The following is a 23962-nucleotide window of genomic DNA, read 5'->3' on the forward strand; positions in this document are numbered from 1 at the left end:
GTTCCCACAGCTCTTAGGAACTTCTTCTGTATCAGTTCAGGGCTGTATTGTTCATCAGAGCCAGGCTGTCTCGCTGCTGCTAAGAGTCTCTCTTTACATGCTATGGCTCGGAACAGGAAGTTCTGTGGTGACTCCTGACTGTCCTGTGTGATGTTGATTAGTCGGTGATATAGGTCCACAGAGCTATCCTCTTTGAAATGGCCTTTCAGAATGGTCCTCAGCTGAGGGAGGGTGAGTTCGGTTTTGATCTCTAACAAGTCACGGAGAGTCAGCCCAGGGCTGATGGCTCGGATTACAGCCTCTTATCTCCAACTCGCTGTGGCCTTTTCTCACCCCCATATCAATTCGATGCGTAAGATTTATATAAGACAACTTGTCTATCTGCCCCCGTTCTCCTATTTGGCCATTTATCCAAAAGTCTCTGCGTATGGTCACTTCAGGGGGTTGGATTACTGACGGGATTGGGTTTGAAGGTTGACTAGGTCTACTGGGTTCTTTAAGACTTAGTTTCTCACTGAGGCGTGATATCTCTTCCTCAAGCGCTTTTGTGGATGCAGTAAAGCTGGACTGTAAGGCCTGATATTGTTCATGTAAGCTTGCCAATTCAGCAGCATCCTTGTTAGTACTGTCTGCACCTGCACCAGTATGTGACTCCGCCCCTCTCTGCTTCATTTCACTAGAGAGGTCCACTAGTCTGGACAGAAACTGACGTGCTACCTCTTCATCCTCCTTCTCAATTGCTTCATCCACAGTTTCACTAATAAGTCTGATCAGCGCATGCCTCTTTGTCTGGTTTTCAGTGGGGACTTTAGCAATAACACACACCTCTTTTAACTGGTCCAGCCCTAACTGCAGGAGGGTCTCACTCAGCCTGTCTTGCAGTTGCTCAAGCTCCAGTTCCATTGTTGGTCACGTGTTCTCACTCCGCTCCCCACTTCTTCTCCTGACAATGGTGGCAATGGCGCTGATCCCGGGTTTCGGCACCAATATTTGTAGCACACTTGATAAGAATGACACTTACAAGGGCTGGTGTTTTTGTTGTTTTACTCCATCTGTCAAATAGACATTACAGAGGACACGTTTTCAGAGCATGGCTAACTATACGAACGGCAACACTCATCTCCAATTTATACACAATAAGAGCACCAAATATATTCTTCCATAAATTCACATTAGTCTAGCCTACCGCTAGCAAAGCTAAACAGTATATAACGTTACGGAACATGGGGGGATCAAAATAGCAACACATATAGGCCTACCTTCATATTTACACAGTGTGGAGACACTAAACATAGTAAAGGGAGACTAATCACACATACAGACAATGTCAAAGCCAAGCTACAGAACAATGGGTTCAGACCGCGGGAGCTATGGCTATGCTAACGTTAGCAACTCGCTAGCAATCTAGCTAACGTTAGCCAGTGATATGACGTTATCAAAATAAATATGAAAGTCCCTTCGTGGGTATTTCTAATAGGCATCCATATCCCACCTACACATCATATTTAATCACCATCCTAATTCCATATGTCTAACTAGTCTGCTTACCTGTCAAATAGACATCACAGAGGACACGTTTTCAGAGCATGGCTAACTATACGAACGGCAACACTCATCTGACGACTCTACCCGAATGCCCCAGAGTGCACCGCGGGAGCCAGCACTACGTCACACAGGCTAGAAGCAATTAACCTGCAGTGCCCTCCTGTGGCGAGAACCGGCTATCACAACAAGACAACAGACCATTCTCCTCTTTACTAGTAGTGAGTGGTCAATGAAGGTAAGTATATAAAATAAAAAATAGATGGGGGGCTACTAAATCCCAAGTACCCCACACTAGCTTACAATCTTCTCCAGAGTGAGACAAGAAGCTAGATACCAGTTTCCTCTATATGTGTTTAGTAGAAAGCTATCTGGCTGCACGTTAGCCTAGCTTAGCACAATGAATGGAAGTACACAGTACTGGTTATCCTTGGTTGTTGGCCAACTAAGAACTGTCCCAGAGTTTAAGCTAGGCTAATCAGTACCAGGGGTGTTGAAATGCTATATTTGTAAAAATCTGGGCAAATACACAATCGTGAGAGGCACAGAAACAGGTTTCCTGAAAGAAAAATGAAATAGCTGCTCATTTGGAAAGGTTATCATGTATTATTTTACTTCTGTTAGTGTACCAAATAAAATGGCACCAGTGAAGTTGTGTCACCTTGGGTGATATCGATATCTGGTCTGACCCATGGACTAACTGGCTTTGGTCTAGTTAGTTTCTTAGTAATAATGCCCTTCTAATTTAAGGTTCACAATCACCTCACACAATGAAATACTATGGGTATATTATACATTTCCTGAATCTTTACAGTCCTGTGAGTATTCCAGTTTTTGTGTTTTGTGTCCCTGATATTCCTAGATGCCACAGGGCTAAAAGAAAGTATATAGTTTAGGCGAACATTGCAGAAACATGTGTGTTATTGACGGGTTGAAGAGCTCGAGTGACCTCTATATTGGTGAGAAATATCCACAACAGGGCTTGAATGAAAGCTAAGAAGGTCCCCTTTAAAATGATACCAAAGACAATATTATAGAACATTGAAAAATGTCCTGACCATGAGGCTAAACCAGGATATGCACCAGCGTCTAAAATGCAATTTAGTTTAGGGGGTGATTAACTTCATGAGCTGATAACTGTGATACAGCTGCCACTCAGGAATGGTTATCATACCAAAATATCATCTACAGACATGGATCCTTTCAAAAATTATAAGTAAGTTTTGCCACCTTGAGTGTACCGAAATAGGAAATTTTGGGCTCTGGCCCATGGACTATTTATACAGTGCATCCGGAAAGTATTCACACCCCTTCACTTTCCCCACATTTTGTTATGTTACAGCCTTATTCCAAAATGGATTAAATTCCTTTTTTTCTAATCAATCTACATACAATACCCCATAATGACAAAGCGAAAAAGGTTTTGTAGAAATTTTTGCAAATTTATTAAAAATAAAAAACTGAAATATTGCATGTACATAAGTATTCACACCCTTTACTCAGTACTTGGTTGAGGCACCCTTGGCAGCGATTACAGCCTCAAGTCTTCTTGGGTATGAAGCTACAAGCTTGGCACACCTATATTTGGGGTATTTCTCCCATTCTTCTCTGCAGATCCTCTCGAGCTCTGTGAGGTTAGATGGGGAGCGTCGCTGCACAGCTATTTTCAGGTCTTTCCAGAGACGTTCAATGGGGTTCAAGTCTGGGCTCTGGCTGGGCCACTCAAGGACATTCACAGACTTGTCCCGAAGCCATTCCTTCGATGTCTTGGCTGTGTGCTTAGGGTCGTTGTCGTGTTGAAAGGTAAACCTTCACCCCAGTCTGAGGTCCTGAGAGCTCTGGAGCAGGTTTTCATCAAGGATCTCTCTGTACTTTGCTCCCTTCATCTTTTCCTCGATCCTGACTAGTCTCCCAGTTCCTGCCGCTGAACAATATCCCCACAGCATGATGCTGCCACCACCATGCTTCACTGTAGGGATGGTATTAGCAAGGTGATGAGAGGTGCCTGGTTTCCTCCAGATGTGACGTTTGGCATTCAGGCCATAGAGTTCAATCTTGGTTTCATCAGACCAGAGAATTTTGTTTCTCATGGTCTGAGAGTCCTTTAGGTGCTTTCTGGCAAACTCCAAGCAGGCTGTCATGTGCCTTTTACTGAGCAGAGGCTTCCGTCTGGCCACTCTACCATAAATTGGTGGAGTGCTGCAGAGATGGTTGTCCTTCTGGAAGGTTCTTCCATCTCCACAGAGGAATGCTGGAGCTCTGTCAGAGTGACCATCAGGTTCTTGGTCACCTCCCTGACCAAGACCCTTCTCCCCCGATTGCTCAGTTTGGCTGGGCGGCCAGCTCTAGGAAGAGTCCTGGTGGATCCAAACTTCTTCCATTTACGAATGATGGAGACCACTGTGCTGTTCGGGACCTTCAAAGCTGTAGAAATTTTTTTTACCCTGTGCCTGTGCCTCGATACAATCCTGTCTCGGAGGTCTACAAACAATTCCTTTGACTTAATGGCTTGGTTTCTGCTCTGACATGCACTGTCAACAGTGGGACCTTATATAGACAGGTGTTTGCCTTTCCAAATCATGTCCAATCCATTGAATTTACTACAGGTGGACTCCAATCAAGATGTAGAAACATCGCAAGGATGATCAGTGGAAACAGGATGAACCTGAGCTCAATTTTGAGTGTCATAGCAAAGGGTGTGAATACTTATGTACATGCAATATTTCAGTTTTTTATTTTTAATAAATTTGCAAAAATTTCTACAAAACCTTTTTCACTTTGTCATTATGGGATATTGTATGTAGATTGATTAGAAAAAATAGGAATTCAATCCATTTTGGAATAAGGCTGTAACATAACAAAATATGGGGACAGTGAAGGGGTGTGAATACTTTATGGATGCACTGTATATATATATATATATATTATATACTATATATATATATATATATATATATATATATATATATACACCCCCACCCCTTTTTCTCCCCAATTGGCAATTACCCCACTCTTTCGAGCCGTCCCGATTGCTGCTCCACCCCCTCTACCAATCCGGGAAGGGTTGCAGACTACCACATGTTTCCTCCGATACATGTGGTGTCGCCAGCCCACTTCTTTTCACGTGACAGTGAGGAGTTTCACCAGGTGGAGGTAGCGCTCGGGAGAATCACGCTATTCCCCCCAGCCTCTACTGGCCCACCAACACCACTTCCAGCAGCAACTCAGTTTTACGGGAGGTCTCCCATGGAAATACTTGCATACCTGTTTAGCTTCCGCCATTCGACGCAGGGTACACGTTGGTATGTCTGCCTATCACTTAGTTAATAGTGTTTGCCAACTCTTAATCTCCTTTTCTATCATTGCATGGAATTTTGAAATATTTTACTTAAGGCCCCTGAAAATTGGATTTAAATGGTAAAAATATATATATTTGATCAAAATTGTGTGTCTCATTCAGCATTCACAAAAAGTCTGTGTGAAAATAAACATTCATAACTATTAGAAAACCTGGTTCAAAAAACAGCTCATTTTGCTGTTTAGACCTTTTCTTCTTTTTTTTTAAATTTTGTCCCCAATTGTGCTTGCCCAATTACCCTATTTTCCGAGCCGTCCCGAACTCTGCTCCACCCCCCTGCCGATCCAGGGAGAGCTGCAGACTACCACATGCCTCCTCTGATACATGTGGAGTCGCCAGCCACTTCTTTTCACCTGGCAGTGAGGAGTTTTGCCAGGGGGACGTAGCACGTGGGAGGATCACGCTATTCCCCCCAGTTCCCCCCCACCCACCCCACCCCCAAACAGGCGCCCCGACCGACCAGAGGAGGTGCTAGTGCAGCGACCAGGACACACACCCTGTCTCTGCTTGTGCTCTGGTGCCCACTTCTTCATATAATTATATTACAAATGGAAAAACATATTCGACAACTCACTACTGGCCAGGCGATAGACCAGGCATTTAGCGTTGATATTCGATTATAATTTCAAACTCGCCTACATTTCTTTTCCAAATATCAAAAAGGATTTTGTCACATCTGGGTAGTGTAGCAGTCTATTCCGTTGCCTACCAACACGGGGATCGCCATATTGAATCGCCGTGTTCAGGGGCGAAAATCTGATAACAACTTTGGAGGGGACAATTACATGAAATTTTCTCAAGCGCAGTTCCTGAGGGGGACACCAAAAGTAGTGATGTAACACATAGCCTACATTGTAACATGTTAAATGTATATTGAGGAACCATAATTACTACGACTGGATAATTGATAGGTAGTCAACTAAAGGGTTGTCACAACTTGTTCAAATGTTTAAATCATTATACTACTACTACTACTAATAATAATAATAATAGTTATAGCAGTGTTCCTTATCAGTCCAGTATGTATGCAGGTATTTGTATTTACAACCAGCAATACCAAGAAAGGCCAGTAGGTGGCAATTATACTATACACTGTAAGGGTGCAGTTTTCGTAAATACAACAAGCATGGTGTGATCTCATCTAAAAGAATCCACTGAGAAACGTCACAAAGTTGGTCTCAGTATAGAATTGACCTTTCTATTTTACTTTTTCTGATACATTTATATAGTCATTAAATATGTGCTACTGACCTGAATCTATTACAGTAGCTTTACATGGAAAAAAGTTACAAAATAAGTACAGTATAAAAGTGAAAGAACTACTTCAATGAGTAACCCAAATAAATAAACCAAAATATCCTTCAAAAATACTTATTTATTGTTCAGTCAGTGTCACAACTCTTCAAAAACAGCTATGGACAAGTATGTCACACAAAGTATGCAATTTCAAATAAAATAACATAACATAAAATAAATAATTAGTAAGTGTACTGTCATGTACTAAAAACTGAAGACTACTAAACAAAAGAACAAATATCATACTATACACCACTGATCTCTAACAGGTGTCTGTGGACCCCTAGGGGTCCCTGGTGTAATTGCAAGGGGTCCGTGAAATAAAAAAGTGTCATGAACATATTCAGTACCATAAGGTTTCCAGTAACTTTACATATAACATAGAGGAGGTGGCGGTCCCTGAGGACCGCTCAAAACCTTGCCTGCCTTGCTTCAAAATATGCAGGGGTTCCAGTACCCAAAAAAGTCTGAGAACCACTGCTATACACACTACTGAACTAGTGAACAAAAGAACCAAACCTATGTTTGCGGGTTTCAATGGATCCAACAAATTGCTGGCAGATATTTTCCCTCTTGAGTCTGCCCAGCCTGTCTTTGTGTACATTACAGACAGCTACGCCGTTCAGTCTCTGTTGGCCCATGCTAGCCCATAGCCAAGTCTTCAACCTGCAGAGTGCACTGAAACTCCTCTCACCCTCACATGAAGACACTGGCACCACAAACAAAATTCTGATCAGCACCTCAACTTGGTCAAACAACCCCCGCACCTCCACTGGAAACTTCCTGAGGACATCTGCTGCCTCTCCACTGCTGCTACAGGGGTATTTGTTGTGGAAGAGAGGCAACTGCTCTGAAAGAGAATCTATGTTCAGCTCAGGGTACTGATCTAGAGACTCATCCAACTTCCCTGTGAGAAGCGCTCTTTCCAACTTTTGCAGGACATTTAGACTGCCCTGGTCAAAACAGTCGCCAAACTGAACCTCCACACCATCCAACACTTCAAAAAATTCTGCCCTATAGTGATCCACTGCTTTGCCAGCAAATCATCTTGAGTGTGTCTCAATGGAGTCAGTGGATTCAGTGGAGTCAATCAATGTTGTTGCTTTCTCATACAGTGCAAGGTAGCTTTTGTCAGTTCTCTTCCCCCTAAGAGATGACCGCACACACTTGACTGCAGCCTGCATACCAGAGACAGTCTGAGTTTTCTTCTGCAGTGAAATGTTTATGCATTCAAGCGCTCCAGTAACAGCAGAGGCAAATGTGAGGCCCAACACAGTCTTGCCTTTGCTGAAGTGCTCAAATAAGCCACTGGCAGTTGAAACTGTCTTGGATGCGGTTTTTGCCATCTCCCCTAGGTTGCCTAGTACACGCTAATACTGCCCCAGCACAGCTCTAATAGCAGTATTCCGCACAGTCCACCATGTTGGACATAGGGGTTTCAGGGTGGTCCGATGTGTATCTTTGGACGTGGCAATAGACTCAAACATGCTCTTCAACTTTCCTGACTGGCCATAGAGGGCACCTAACTGATGGACCCAAGAAAGGGAATCCCGGATCAGTGGGAAGGCTGAGCAGCCAGCCTGTGTAATCAGATTTACAGTGTGCTCCACAATGCACATAGAGGGCTATATGCTGCTGCCTCCTCACAATTGCCTGTGCACCTGTGTATTTTCCTGCCATGTTTGAGGCACCATCGTAACTCTACCCACGTAAGCCAGACATGGGCAAATTGAGTCTCAACAACACATCAGTTGCCACGTTTGCAATGCCCTTACCTGTTGTTTCCGACACCTTGTGTAGTCCAATAAACTCCTCGTGAGGGACAAGGTCATGGCCAACATAATGCAGGCAGACACTCTCCTGTTCAGCACCAGAGACATCCTGAGTACCATCAACAAATACTGAAAATTGTACAATCAGAGGAGACCTAATATCAACTGCAATGCCTCGAATGATTGTATTGGCCATGATGTTCATCATTTAATTCTGTGCTTTGGGGCCTGTGTATATTGTGGTACGCTCTGTTAACCACTTCAGTAAAATGGGATCATTCTCCTCTGCCCTAAGTTTCAAAAGCTGGTATAAATTCCCACTGTCATCCGTGTGGCATCTAAAGGCTTGTCCCTGTCTTGCTACATACTACACTGAACTAACAATTTTCATCAAGCAGTGCCTTGCGTCCTCCTGCTGTTTACCCCACGTGCTGGATAACTGGGCACTGATTGGATTTAGCTGGTGTGCTGTTACAGTTACAATGTGGCGGTGGGTTTGGCAGTTTTGATGTGCTATGAATTTTTCAATGGCTTTTTTCCAGTTCCTAAATCCTGCACTAATGAAAGCAGCATCTGCTCTTTGGCCAAAAGATGGCTGGTTTGAAAACCCTTGGCTACAGTGAAAACGCAGCACTCCCTTTTATTGATGGATTATAATGTAGCCAGGGGAAAACGCGAAACCATTTCTCTTGAAATGTCAACACTCTGTTGGCAACGGCATCCATTTCAGTGACAACGGCGTCCATTTCACAGCTAAAGACATTAAAGAGGTTTGCAAAATTTTAGGAATTAATCAAAAGTTCAGCACAGCATACCATCCTGAATCAGCTGGATTGGTGGAAAAATACAATGGGATTTTGAAACAAAAACTATCAAAAGCATACCCAGAGACGGGTTTTCATTGGGTTACATGTGTACCTTTAGCTTTAATGGCCATGAGAAACAGAAGACATAGAGATACTCATTTAACACCTCATGAATAGAAATGTAAAGCGCTTTGAGTGGCTGTTGCAGCTACAAAAGCACTAGATAAAATGCAACTTGATTGATTGGCAACAGTTTGTGGTTCTATAAATTGTGGGTGTTGCTGATCTGGTTTTGTGCCATCATTGAAGTAACTGGACAATGCTGTGCCACTGTCCCCTACACTGGTGCTGCTGGCAACAAGGTTGACACCTGGTCCTGCTGTGGCTGTGACACTGTCCCCTACACTGATGCTGCTGACAAGAAGGTTGACACCTGGTCCTGCCGTGGCTGTGACCGTATCATCTGAAATCTCCCTCCCTGGCTCTTTCCCTTTCACCACCCTTACTGATTCACAGTCTGTCTCCTGGAAAATAAATAATGTGTTTGCCATACTCCTCACTACCGGTACCCAAAACTACACAATTAATCACAACAGCAATACCATTGCTTTAAAGAAATCTTGTTTCAGTCACCAGTTTAAGTTGAGAGTGGGGCTATCCATGGTATTGACCAATTGTATCCCTATTTTACAAGTCTAAAAAAGAGAGAACCTTTATCATAATGTTGCCAAACAAAAACTCAACAAACTTACCTGAGACTCCTTGTCTCTTCCAGTCTGTCCCTGCCTGCCTTTCTATCCCCAGCTCTGCTGTCTGTGTGCCATCTGTTGCCTGCTCTGCCTAATGACATCATAATGAAACATTTCCATTAGCATTCCTTCTTTCTTATGAACCTTTTATCAACTAGACTTTGAGATATTAGGCTACTAGAGTTCTTACTTTGCGTTTTGGTGTACTGAAAAATGCTCTGGTGTCTGTCTTTTCTCTTTTTTTCTGCCATGTTCTACCTGGCTGGCTGGGTGGCCACACACACACACACACACACACACACACACACACACACACACACACACACACACACACACAGTATGAAGGTTATTTACAGTAGGAGTTGGGTTTCTATCATCTGTTATCTTCTATTATTCTATAATGAGCTTCCATCTACCAGGCAGCTAGCTAGTCAGCTAGCAAATGTGAAATGGATTGCAGTGACAAGGGTTGACAGCTGTATGAGTTCACCATTTACACAACGTAGGCTGCAACCTTTGTAATTTTAATATAGTTAAGTTTTTGTTTTATATTGGCGGGCTTCCCACAATAACTGATTTTTTTTATTTATACATACATTTCTTTGACCAATAATTTTTTTTAGATATACTGTATATGTGGCCATCAAACTAGTTCCTGGCAGTTTCCGTTACCAGTTTTTCTTTTCCATGTTTGTGGTAAGACTCCAATGAGATGATTACATTTTTGGGATTAAATGTGCAGACATTGCCATAAATATTAATTACTTGTTTGTAAGTCATAATTTTACCTTCCTTATTCACAATGTCATTTATAAAAATGATGCCTTTATCAAACATATTTTCCCAAAAATATAAGCTTTATATCGATCAATATATTAGAGTTTAACCATATGATTTGATGTAATATTTGTTCTGTATTTTCTGGAGGATAAAACTGATGTATGCTGATCTTGGAATAATACAGCTGGATATTGGTCTTGGAATAAACTGGTAGCAAAGATTCCATCTTTGACGACGCCACATAAATGGAATAGGTGTTGTTAGTTAGCTTGCTTGCTTTAGTTTGGTCCATTGGTTTGCTCACCAGTTCTGCAAATTCAGCTGATCCCTGCCAACATAAAACAAAATCACGATAATGCGATTGACTTGTTAGCGATGTGCACTGACTGCCTTTCAGACGGTAGACACGAACACACGGTCACCTAAGGTCATTGCATTGCTAGTTTCTCTCAAATTCAAACAGCCACAAACACTGGTTGATGCCACTATAACTTAGCTAAGTTAGCTAGCAAACGTCAGTTAACCACTAGCTAACATAAAGAGTGACCTGTAATTCAATGCAGTGAAAATGAAGACTGGTCACGGATATGAATGTGTTTTATTGTATTGAGTGGTAGAAGTAAAGAAATATCTAACATATCATTTGTTTGAACTACTTACTGGACTGGAGGCTAATGTTAGCCACCAAAGAAAGACTGTCCTAAAAGACCTCCACTGGCTATCCATCTCCCATCGGATCAATTACAAACTCCTGGTTCTTACATATAAAGCCCTTCACAAATTGGCTCCCCCATACCTCACCGATCTCTTCTGCCCCTACCAACTCTCTCAGTCCCTCAGATCCACCTCAGCCTCCCTTCTCTCTACCCCCAGGTCCAAACTCTGCGACTTTGGTGACCGAGCCTTCTCCAGAGCAGCTCCCAGGCTCTGGAACTCACTTCCCCAAATCATTAGAGACTCACAATCCCTCTCACTCTTCCAATCCCGTCTCAAGACACACCTTTTCTCCATTGCCTTCTCGTGCCCCCCCCCCCCCGTCCGCTCATACATCCCTGGTCTGGGGCAGGCTGGGGACTGCTGGCGTCGTCTGTGGCTGCCGCTTCTCCCTCTCATAGCCCCCCTTCCCATCCACCCCTGTATGTCTGTGTTATGTTCATCTGTCGTCTTGTTTCACTCCATTTATTGTAAAAGGGACTTTGAGTACTTGAAAAGCGCTATATAAGATTGATTTATTATTATTTCCCACACGCACTGTAGTACTCGGCAGGAGGGGGAGGGGGTGGGGAGAGGCAGCGGCAGTGGATCAAACCATTTTGATGTAAAGGGCGGGGGATCCCCATCTTTTGAAACTTAAATATGCACTATGAAGTGACTATATCAGCACGGGTGCTTTCGTTGTGTATTATTAATATTATTGAAATTACATAGTTATGTATATAGTGATATATTGAGGGTATATATATCATATTTTTCCCAGGATGGGATTTCACCTATGTTACTTCCGGCTTGGTCGGGCGTCCCTACGGACACAGTTGGCCGTATCTGCGGGTAGGAAGCCGGATGTGGGTATGTGTCCTGGTCGCCCCAGTAGCGCCTCCTCTGATCGGTCGGGGCACCTGTGCGGGGTGGGGGGGACTGGGGTGAATAGTGTGATCCTCCCTAGCGCTATGTCGCCCTAGCAAAACTCCTCACTGTCAGGTGAAAAGAAGTGGCTGGCGGCTCCACATGTATCAGAGGAGGGATGTGGTAGTCTTTAGCCCTCCCCGTATTAGAAGAGGGGGTGGAGCAGCGACCGGGATGGCTTGGAAGAGTGGGGTAAATGGCCGAGTACAATTAGGGAGAAAGGGGGGAGGGATTTTGTTAAAGTGACTGCTTTAAAGGATATCATTTAATATTGTGTTGCCCATGATTGTATTTAAATGTGTGCAGTCATAGTTTCCCTTAATGTTTATATGTCTCTCCCCTCTAGACCTCCAGCATTTCTTTGTTTCTGAAGAGAAGGTTCCCTCTGTGAAGCAGGAGTGGAGCCCCAGTCTGGACCAGGGGGAGCCAAAGCCCCCACACATTAAAGAGGAGGAGGAGGAACTCTGGGGCAGTCAGGAGGAAGAGCAGCTTGAAGGACTGGAGGAGAAGGCTGACATTACCGAGCTGTCATTTCCTCATGTACCTGTAAGGAGAGAAAATGATGAAGAGAAAGCTCAATCCTCTCAGTGTCATCAAAGCCAAACTGAAGAGAAAAGGGAGGCAGAGCCTCCAGCCAGCACGTCAACTGAGCATATGAAACCAGAAAGTGATGGAGAGGACTTAGGGCCAATAGAAACAGCCAGTAACCTCGATCAAGATGGTGATTTACAACCAACTAGTGATGGATATCTCTCATCAGACTATTGTGAAAGTGAGACTGAAGATGATGATGATGGTCGGAACAAGACTAGAGAACCTCACTCAGGTTTGGACACAACAGAGAACAATGAAATCAGTAATGAGCAATCTGCTGAAAATAAACCCTACAGTTGCTCAGTCTGTGGTAAAGGGTTTTTTCATAAACACATTATGCAAACACACATGACAGTACATACAGGAAAGAAGCCTTTCAGTTGCTCATTCTGTGGTAAAGAGTTTTCTGAAAGAGGAAATATGAAGAAACATATGATAATGCATACAGGAGAGATACCTTTCAGTTGCTCAGTCTGTGGTAAAGGGTTTTCTCAAAGAGGACATATGCAGGCACACATGATAATACATACAGGAGAGAAACCCTTCAGTTGCCCAGTCTGTGGTAAAGGGTTTTCTCAAGGAGGAAGTATGCAGAGACACATGATAATACATACAGAAGATAAACCTTTCAGTTGCCCAGTCTGTGGTAAAGGGTTTTCTCAAAGAGGACATGTGCAGTCACACATGAGAATACATACAGGAGAGAAACCCTTCAGTTGCCCAGTCTGTGGTAAAGGGTTTTCTCAAGGAGGAAGTATGCAGAGGCACATGATAATACATTCAGGAGAGAAACCCTTCAGTTGCTCAGTCTGTGGTAAAGGGTTTTCTGAAAGAGGAAGTATGCAGAGACACACGATAATACATACAGGCGATAAACCCTTCAGTTGCTCCGTGTGTGGTAAAGGGTTTTCTGAAAGAGGAAACATGCAGAGACACATCAGAATACATACAGATGTGATGGAAAGGGGGTTAGGGACTTTTAAGCATTCATGATTCTGTACAATTTTTTAGAATATGAATATGATCACACTAGTAGGCATGGTTCCCATTAAAAGAAAAATTAAGATTTATTGTCTCAGATGCATCTATATCTCAATTTATATATTCAATATATATATTCAACTGGGGACCTCCATCGACAGCAGGCTGACCTTCAATGACAACACAATAAGTATTGTCTTGAGCTGCCAGCAGATAACGTACCTGCTACGGAGACTGAGGTGTCTGGGTGTAGCCTCTCCCATCCTCTGCAGCTTTTACATCTGCCATGGGAGTCTCCTTACTTTCTCTTTCCTGGCCTGGTATGGAGGGCTGTCTGAGGCCAACCAGAGCAAGCTGTGGAGGGTGACAATGCTGAGGTCTAAGCTCTGCGAACAGTGGTGCTCAGGTCTCCCAACTGCTGTACAAGCAGTGGGCAGTGAGTAAAGCAGGAAAGATTGCCAGGGACAAAACACACGATCTCAACACCTGCTTGAAGAGCCTACCTTGTGCCAGGAGATATCATGATCCCTACTTCAAGAACGATAGAGGGAGAGACGGCTTCATCCCGTCTGCCATACCACGACTAAATAAGCACAGATACTCTGCCCACACCCCCAGCCACCTTTCTCTTGCCCCAGAATACCTGGACCTATTGCTATAAACCTCCACCTTCACCTTCACCTTGAACCACACCCACCCCGCCCAGGACTGTCTTGTTCTTATCCTTGCGTTGTTTTTAAACCCAACTTCTAGCTGATATCTGATCTTTTATGTTTGTTTATCTTAAGTTGTGTGTGTGTGTGTGTTGCTGTGCACTCTGACCTGAACAAAACGAATTTCCCTTGTGGATAAATAAAGACATCTTATCTTATGTTGTCTTATCCTAGCGTTTCTACTTAAACAGGGAAGAAAGTAGGTGTGCATCTGGTTTGTTTGTTCATCTTTAGTGTAAAAAAGCTGGATTTTTTTTAGTTAGCATTCGTTTTTGAACAGATTTCTCATTTTTATTGGTGTAGCTTTTTCAAATGTCATTATGCATGTTCAATAATCCAGTTAAGAAAATCGAAGAAAGTTGAATCAGTTCATATGGACACGTTTAGTGACAGATACGTTCATCACTCATCTAAGTGACCTCTTCAGTCTCAACTGACTGCAGGTATCCCACCCTTATAAACAATACAGTGTCATAACGACCCAAAACAACGATCAGCTTCATATGCAAATTGCCGTGACCATTAACTAGTTACAATGGCCATGTGTACTATTCACAGAGGATTGGGGAATGTTTGCAATCACAGCATCGTAAGATGGTGACAGATGTGTTTTGGGGTTTGAAAGCAACTGAGACGCAGTGTTTGGAAAATACACGTCTCAACTTTTCCTGCCGCATACAGAATCACCACTGGTTTACGCTTAGGAAGCTGTTGTCCTTCTCCTCTTTGATTGGCTGGTGCACTGTTTGGGCGTCTTCCTGGCTTTGACAAACGCCCAGTTAGGATAACCACAGTTAACCAGGGCCTGTTTAATGTGGGATTTCTCCCCTTCCCCGGCCGCTGTGTTGGTGGGGACGTTGTCAGCTCGGTGGTACAGCGTCCTGATGACTCCTAGTTTGTGCTCCAGTGGATGATGAGAGTCAAACCTTCAGTACTACTTGATTCAACTCCTTTGGATAACCATGACCTGGATGAATGAGAACATTCACAGACATACTGTTCAGTATGTGTTAGTTTACGGTAATCATCAACAATCAAATGTCCCCCATCACCAACTGAATTTCACAGTCTAAGAAGGCTTTAAGACTGTGTCAGTTATGAGTTATGAAACGTTTCACTCTCAATAAACGTTGTGTCCAAATAAACGGGTTCAACTTTCTTTGAATACATTTTTATACTTAATGTCGTTACTTAACATCGACATTGGCTTTTGAACAGTTTCCTAGCTTTTTAGAGATACATTTTGCTTGAAGGAGCTATTGCAAATAGTTGCTTTTGATTGTTTGATTTGGTTTAGAATGGTAAATAGCAATAAACATTTTATACATTTACAGGTGTACTTTTCTTGTTTTTCATTTTAGTTTTTAACAGACGTTTTAAAGACGTTTAAAAAATTTCATTTGTTTACATTTCATTGTGTTCTGTTGGATTCCTTGGATAATGTCAGTTTTTCCGAGGTAATAAAGTATTTCAATAAGGTCTGGAGTATTTGCATAGTAGTATGTGTGCATGTACATTTTGTAATGTTGTTGCCTGCTGCTTATCTTTATTATTGTCATTAAAATGTATAAAGAGGGGACATTTGGACCTAAAACATATCTTACAGTTTTTCATTTAGCAGATAGCGTTATCCAAAACGACGTACATGTGAGAGGTATTTGGCTTGTATAGAGCTCCGGTAGTTGACGTCACGCAATAGTCGAAATAAAAAAACCCGCCATTTTGGCAGGAAAGCGGGCCTATTGCTAGGCCAGGGGTCCCCAATTACTTTTCATAGCGGGCCACTTTTAGGGCCACTTTTAAAACCACGGGCCACTCAACCTGCAGCAGCATGTTGTTCGTTAGTTTGTTTTGGTGTCGATACGTTGCAGGTATTATAATTTAAACAGAGATTTTTCATCTATTTTTCGATATCTTACTAGTCTTACTTTTACTAAGAAATTAATTATTTCACATACAGTAGTGGCCAAAAGTTTAGTCCAGGTGCCGAATTTGTAGGTTTTCAATAGAACGATGATTCGTAAGATTCCAATGTTTATTATATTTAATGAAAAGAAACTAACAACGAAGAAATGTTATAAACATAAGCTTTTAATGAACGTTTTATAAAGTTATTGTCTGAAAAAAACATAATATCACTGGCCTAAATTTATAACCGATTGAGTCCATGAGAATTTGCCCTCCGGATTAAACTTTTGTCCACTACTGTAGACTCACCGCTCAGTGGGAGAAATGACAGCGTCGGGAAGCGGCCATGGTCCTGAAATTGGGCTCGTACTCCGTTGTTGCTATGCGAAGGCACTGGTCAAGATGTTCGTTGGTCAGCCGATTTCTTTCTTGGCTTTTGATCATATTCATCATTGAAAATGATGATTCGCAGATGTAAGTGGATGGAAACAATGTGAGCAAGAACAATGCAATGGCTCTTGCGAATCCGAATTTTTCGGGCACACTGATCCAGGACACCGCACACTGCCCTGTATGCATAATCTATAGTAGTGAGTGAGCTGTCATCACTGTCGCCCTGACTATAGTCAATCGGGTATCTCGGAGGGTTGCCTTCCCTTTGGGGGTACCTCCCACTGGCTGAGGCTTGTGATGTCACCCTTGGGTGCTCCTCGTCATCATCCTTGGGTGCTGACTGTGTACCGTCAGTCTGTACATTTTTCTGTACTCTAGGCTGAGTTGCAGCTGTCTCAACAGACTTTCTCTCTCTTACCCAGTCTTCTGGGTGCAGACCTGGTGTCTGAGTCTCATTTTCACTAGTTGCCTTGTGTACAAACTTAACTAGTCTGTGTTTCTGTACTTTCTCTTGGTCAGGGTAGTAGACTAGGTAGGCCGGGCTGTTCTTGTCGTGTCCTACAAAACGCCCCCTCTCACATCTAGAATCTAACTTTCCTTTGTCCTGCTGGTAAGCATAGCATTCTGTCCTGAACTTTTGCATTCTAGCCATGTTGCACTTTTTTCCTGTCATTGCCGTGTATGGCGTAGTGCCTGTGTGCTTGTTGAAGCATCTGTTTCTGGTGTGGGCTGCCTCCTGTACAGCATAATGCCAGAGGCTCTTTGGTAGACCACCATCCATTAGCATACACCTTGCCATCTCGAATAGTGTGCGTCCTTCTCTCTCTGCAACGCCATTTTGATGGGGAGAGTATGGGCAGGACGTCTCATGTCTTATTTTGTTCCGTCTCAACAGGGTTTGAAACTCCTTGCCTGTAAACTCAGTTCCATTATCCGACCTTATGCATTTCACTGTCCCATAGGGAGCTACATCTGCCAGAAATTTCTCGGTCGCTTGCACTGTGTCACTCTTTGTTTTTAAGAAATAAACACACACTGCCCCTGTGCACACATCTGTAAATGATTGCATGTACCTGAAACCATTAATGGACTCGTTCGCCACAGGACCGGCTAAATCAGTGTTTACCAACTCCAGTGGTGTCTTGACTTTGTCTGTAGGTTTCCTGTTCCTGTTTTGGGTAAACTTCCCTTCTATGCATACTGCACACTCTTTGTCAGGTTTACACACTTTACCCTTTATATGCATACCATCAGTGATATCCTGTAGCTTTATGATATTGTCATAGTTGCAGTGGCCCATTATCTCATGCCAAGTTTCTATATCATGGCTCACATGGCACTTTTCAACAACATATTCAGTTTGCAAATAGTACATTTTCCCCTGTACAAAAATGTCAAACCTGGTATCATCCGGTGACATCAGGGCACCTCTGCCCTCTTCGAAGAACACACTGGCTCCGTGTGCTGTCGCAGACTTCACAGAGAAGAGCTCTTGGGGGTACGATGGAATATATAGTGCATTCCGCAGTGTCACTCTACACCGTCGCCCCTCACTGTTGAGCAGACATACCGTAGCATCTCCCCTGCCCTGCACCACACCAAAGGTGCGCTTACCGTCCGCTAGCTCCATGCAGTGTTTCTTTGGCTCGAATGAGCTGTCAAAGCTCTTGAACTTCTTCTTATCATTGACTATGTGGGAAGAAGTCCCACAGTCCACAATCAATCCTGGTTTGAACTGTTGCTGTCGTCCTGGTCCTGCTGAGCTGGTCTCTCCAGCCTGCACCCTGAAGATGTAGTCCTCTTCTTCCGCAGCATTCCCCGGTCCCTGACCTCGACCTGCTCCGTGACCACCACCGCCGCCGCCACCTTGCTCGCGTGCACACCTGGCTCCATCAGCGCGGTCCTTCCTCTTGCACACTTTGTCTGTGTGACCCTTGACCCGGCAGAAGCTGCACCACACGCTGCGTGAACAGTCCGTTTTCCGATGGCCTTTGTCACCGCATCGCCAGCACACCGTTTGTTCATCATCTCCCTCACAGCGTTTCACTGGCTTTTTCTTAGGCGCTGCGTGGGCCTTCATCACCCTCTCGGACGTCTTGTCCGATGCTGTAGCATTAGCTACATCTTCAGCCGCCTCAAAGTTTCTCAATTTGGCCTTAAATTGTCCCAATGTCAACTCACTGTCGCCATGTGTCACCATTAGAGTGAATGGCTTATATCTCTTGGGTAACCCCCTCATCACCATGGCCATCATTAGTCCCTCACTCGGTGCTTCTCCCGCCCCTTTGAGAGCCGTTATGATTTGTTCAGCTCGGATAATGTATTCGGTTATCGTCTCATTATCAGCTTTCTTTAGCCCAGTCAATGTTACATACAGAGTGACAATCCAGGGTCTGCCCTTACCAATGTAATGTTCCCGCAACACCCATAGACTCGCTCTACCTTTGTTCTTCGTTTCTCTGAAGATCAGTCCCAAGCTTGTGTTGTCCAATAAAGGCGCCAATGCGCAGTAGGCGTCCGCGTTCCGCTGCTCGTCTAGGGCCTGCTCTTCCGCTGTCAAAGGTCCCACGGGCTCGGTAAGAATGGTGGTTTTCAGCCCCACACCATGCATGCAACAGAGCATTCGCTCGTCCCACAGTTCATACTCATCGGCCTGTCCGTTGAATGTGGGCCACCTGCTCTTCTTCCGCTCCATCTCCCTAGGTAGCGTTAGCTTAGCGTTCCGTTAGCTTCCCGATTGCCTCTCTCGATGCTAACTAACTTCACACTTGCTAACTTGCTACTCCGTGCTAACCTGTGCGCATCCCGCCATCCGAGGTTATCACACTTCGTGTACTTCTTTTATCAAACTACTAAATAATCCAACGTTATCTGGGCCCACAACCTGTTAGAAGACTAGACTAATGCTTTATGTCTATCTCTGCGCAGATGAAGTGGATTATTAAACCGTTATAAAGAATCGTACTGACTACCGAACTTCTGCTGGAGGGGAAAAATGCAGCCTTCGTTTATTCGGTCGTTTTGGGAGAAGAAGAAAATGAACAGCGTCTCAGTGACGTAATCAATCCGCGCATGCAAGCGCAACACCGCCCACTTGTGGACAAACAAAGTCGTAAACAAAATAATAGTACACAGTAACTGTAACGAATGAAAGGTCACGTGTTTAACTTGACCTACTCACGGGTGTACGTGCAGTGCGTGTGACGTATACAGGAAGTTAGAAGGGCATGTTATGAAGGTTGTATGTCGGATGAACGCTAGTAAAAGCTACACAGTTAAGAACCTACGAAGTCGGCTCGTTCTTGAATTATTCTTATGTCAGTAAGACAAGGCGTCTACGGACATTACATGGTGTCAGAATAGTCTGTGTATCTGAACACGAGCGGTCATGCCGAAGTTTAATCCGCCGAGTGAATTCAAGTTTGACTGCCCCGTTGAATGGCCAGAGTGGAAACAACGGTTTTCGCGCTTCAGGCTCGCGACAAAGCTGGATAAAGACGACGGGGAGATTCAAGTGAGTTCGCTGATTTATGCAATGGGAAGCGAGGCTGAAAAGATATTCAGCTCGTTTGACTTCGCGGCGGAGGGTGATAAAGTGGACTATGATATCGTACTGAAAAGGTTCGACGACTACTTTATTCCCCGCCGTAACATCATACATGAGAGGGCGTGCTTCTATCAACGTAGCCAGCAGCCAGGAGAGACAGCGGAGATGTACATCCGGACATTGTATGAGCTGTCTGAACACTGTGAGTTTGGGGACAAGAGGGATGAACATATCAGAGACCGTCTGGTAGTGGGCATAAAAGATAAGGTGCTCTCCCGTCAGTTCCAGCTCACAGCGGACCTTACTCTGGTGAAAGTCATTGAACAAGTGCGCCAGGCGGAGGCAATAACAAAGCAGCTCAGCCTCCAAGCTAACCAACCAGAGGCCCAGCTGGCTAACGTCAATGTTGTCCGACGGCGGGACGAACGCCAAAACAAAAACGGCGGACAGCGTCATGGTGGCAGCAGACCTGCAACCAACAAAGTAGATGAATGAGGGAGGTGCGGCAAGACGCAGCACACCGATGAGCGGAAGTGTCCTGCAACGAACAGTAAGTGCAACAAGTGTCATAAAAAGGGACATTGGGAGTCTGTATGTCACTCTAAAGCGGTGAGAGAAGTCACTGAAGAGGTTAAACAGCTGTACTTTATGGGAGAAGTTGGCAAAGAGAGCAGTCAGGAAGATTGGACTGTTAGTTTAACAATAAGTGATGTACCAATAACCTTTAAAATTGACACGGGGGCTGACGCTACTGTTATCAACCAAGGGACATTTAAAAAGCTGAAGCCAAACATAAAACTGGGACCTCCTGACACATGCTTCATAAGCCAAGGTGGAAACATCAGCTGCATAGGACAGTTTCAAGCCACAACCAACTACAAGGAGAAACAATACTCCTTTCCAGTGTATGTGATCAAGGGGAGAGGCAGCTGTCTGCTGAGTCGTCCAGAGGCAGTGGAGATGGGTCTAGTGAAGCGGATGAATGAGGTCAGTGGAGTTTTCGGTTCAAGTGGACTGCTGAAAACAGACCCAGTGAAAATAGCTCTGGTGGAGGGTGCCCAGCCATACGCGGTGCATACAGCCAGACGGATACCGCTGCCACTTGTACCACTGGTTAAGAAAGAACTGCAGCGCATGGAAAATGAGGGCATTATTGAAAAAGTGACTCAGCCCACAGAATGGTGCGCCGCTATGGTGCCGGTGCTGAAACCGAACAAGAAAGAGGTTCGCTGCTGCGCTGACCTCAGGAGGCTGAATCGAGCGGTGAAACGTGAGAAATACGTGCTGCCCACTATGGAGGAAATAATGCCAAGGCTCGCAGGGTCAAAGTTCTTCACAACGTTGGATGCAGCAAGTGGGTTTTACCAGATCCCCTTGCATGAAGACAGCAGGGGGCTCACCACTTTCATCACCCCATTTGGGAGGTATGCTTTCTGCCGCCTTCCATTTGGTATAACGAGTGCTCCAGAGATTTTCCAGAGAAAGATGGCGGAAACTCTGACCGGGCTAGAGGGCACAGAGGTGTACATGGATGACATCCTTATACATGGAGAGACTGAGGAAATTCATGACCGGCGCCTAGCAGAGGCGCTGGGGGTCATTGAAACAGCAGGTCTCAAACTGAACCAAGCGAAATGCAAGTTCAAACAGAAACAAGTCCACTTCCTTGGTCACGTCATCGACGAGGCAGGCATCAGACCTGACCCGGACAAAGTGGCCGGAATAGAGAACTTTCCTCAGCCCCAGAACGTGACGGAACTCAAGAGGTTCCTCGGGATGGTGAACTATTTGGCAAAATACGTCCCAGAGCTGTCCACTGTAGGTCAGCCGCTTTATGGACTGCTTAAAGCAACGACAGAGTGGCTGTGGGGACCTGCACAGAACACAGCATTCCAAGACCTTAAAGCAGCACTCGCCACCGCCCCGGTACTCACCTTTTATGACGTCACTAAGGCTACGGTGGTGTCAGCAGGTGCCAGCAGCTACGGGCTGGGAGGCGTTCTGCTCCAGCAGCACGGGGAACACTGGAAGCCCGTGGCCTACTGCTCCCGACGGCTGAGTGACGCAGAGACAAGGTACGCACAGATCGAGAAAGAGTGCTTAGCCAGCGTCTGGGCATGTGAAAGGTTCGAGAAGTACTTGTTTGGGCTTGACAATTTCAGACTTGTCACCGATCATAAACCACTAGTGCCTCTCATGAACAGCAAAGACTTGGATAATGTGCCCATTAGGTGCCAGAGACTGTTAATGAGGCTGATGCGTTTCAATGCAGTGGCTGAATACGCACCAGGCAAAACTTTAGCTGTGGCTGATGCACTCTCCAGAGGCCCAGAGCAGTGCTACGGAGATGGTGCTTCTCATGATGATGTTGCAGCGCACATTGATGCCATCGTGTGCCAGGTGCCTGCCACACCTCAAAGGATGCAGGAGATAAAACAGAGCACGGATGGGGATCTGCAGCTCCAGACAGTGTTGGGCTTCATCAGACACGGCTGGCCTGAGTATGTCGATAAAGTGCCGGAGACAGTCAGAGACTTTTATCAGGTGAGAGGGGAGTTATCTGAGGTAGATGGTTTAGTCATCAGAGGCAGTCGTATCGTCATTCCCACAGAGATGAGGGAGGTGATCTTAGACAGAATACACGACGGGCACCTGGGGATAGTTAAGTGCAGAGAGAGAGCTAGCCAGTCAGTGTGGTGGCCCAAAATGACAGAGCACATTACAACAAAGATACAGCAATGTCAATTCTGCAGAGAACACAAGAACACACAGAGAAAAGAGCCTTTAATGTCAAGTGAGCTCCCATCCAGACCATGGCAGAAAGTTGGCATAGACCTGTGTGAGTACAAAAAGCAAAACTACTTGATAGTGTCTGACTATTATTCCAGGTTTTTGGAGATCCTAAATCTACCAACAACTACTAGCAGTCAGGTTGTAGCTAGGCTGAAGGCTACATTTGCACGTTTTGGTATCCCTGAAATTGTAGTTAGCGATAATGGGCCACAGCTAGTTTCAGAAGAGATGAGGAGGTTCAGTGAGGATTATGATTTCATCCATGTGACTTCAAGCCCACACTACCCCCAGAGTAATGGACAGGCAGAGAGGGCTGTTCAGATAGCCAAAAGCATATTAAGGCAGGAAGACCCTCTCCTCGCCCTGTTGACATACAGAGCTACACCCTCTTCTTCCACTGGAGCCAGTCCAGCGGAATTGCTCATGGGTAGGAGACTCAGAACCACCTTACCCACATTGCAGCATAACCTGAAACCGGCCTGGCCTAAAGAGGAACTGATCAAAACCGCTGACGCCGCAGCCAAATCGAGACAGGCTTTCTACTACAACCGCAGGAACGGCGTGCGGACACTGCGCCCACTGAACTCGGGTGACGCAGTACTCACCAAACCTGATGGACAGAAAACATGGACAATGCCAGCAGTTGTTCACAGTCAGAGCTCCACTCCCAGATCCTACATAGTGGAGACAGCTCAAGGTGAACATTACAGAAGGAACAGGCGCCACCTGTTGGCCACACCTAAAACACTCACCTTTGTCAGCAGGGATCCTGACCATGTCACTCCAGGGGAGAGTGGAAACACGGATGAGTCCCGAGCAGCAGAAATGCCAACTTCCACACCATATGTTACTCGCTCTGGCAGGGTGAGCAAGCCTGCAATCCGGCTGGATTTGTGAGGCGTATGGACTTGTGTACTGTGGGGGATTTGTTATTTTTTTTGTGAAAAGGGGGGTGATATACAGGTTAGAAAATCATCTTAGAGGGGGAGATGTAATGAATGAAAGGTCACGTGTTTAACTTGACCTACTCACGGGTGTACGTGCAGTGCGTGTGACGTATACAGGAAGTTAGAAGGGCATGTTATGAAGGTTGTATGTCGGATGAAC

General features: G+C 44.8%; 1 protein-coding gene across 1 annotated transcript in view; it reads left to right on the top strand.

The window, feature by feature from the left end:
• Nucleotides 1-23962, top strand: part of LOC130115254 (oocyte zinc finger protein XlCOF6-like) — an 88412-nt gene that overhangs the window by 22600 nt on the left and 41850 nt on the right. The window contains exon 2 of the mRNA XM_056282869.1: nt 12273-13466. Within this exon, the coding sequence (XP_056138844.1) occupies nt 12273-13466 (1194 nt within the window). The remainder of the gene's footprint in view (nt 1-12272; nt 13467-23962) is intronic.

This window comes from Lampris incognitus, chromosome 7, assembly GCF_029633865.1.
Source record: "Lampris incognitus isolate fLamInc1 chromosome 7, fLamInc1.hap2, whole genome shotgun sequence".
NCBI lineage: Eukaryota > Metazoa > Chordata > Actinopteri > Lampriformes > Lampridae > Lampris > Lampris incognitus.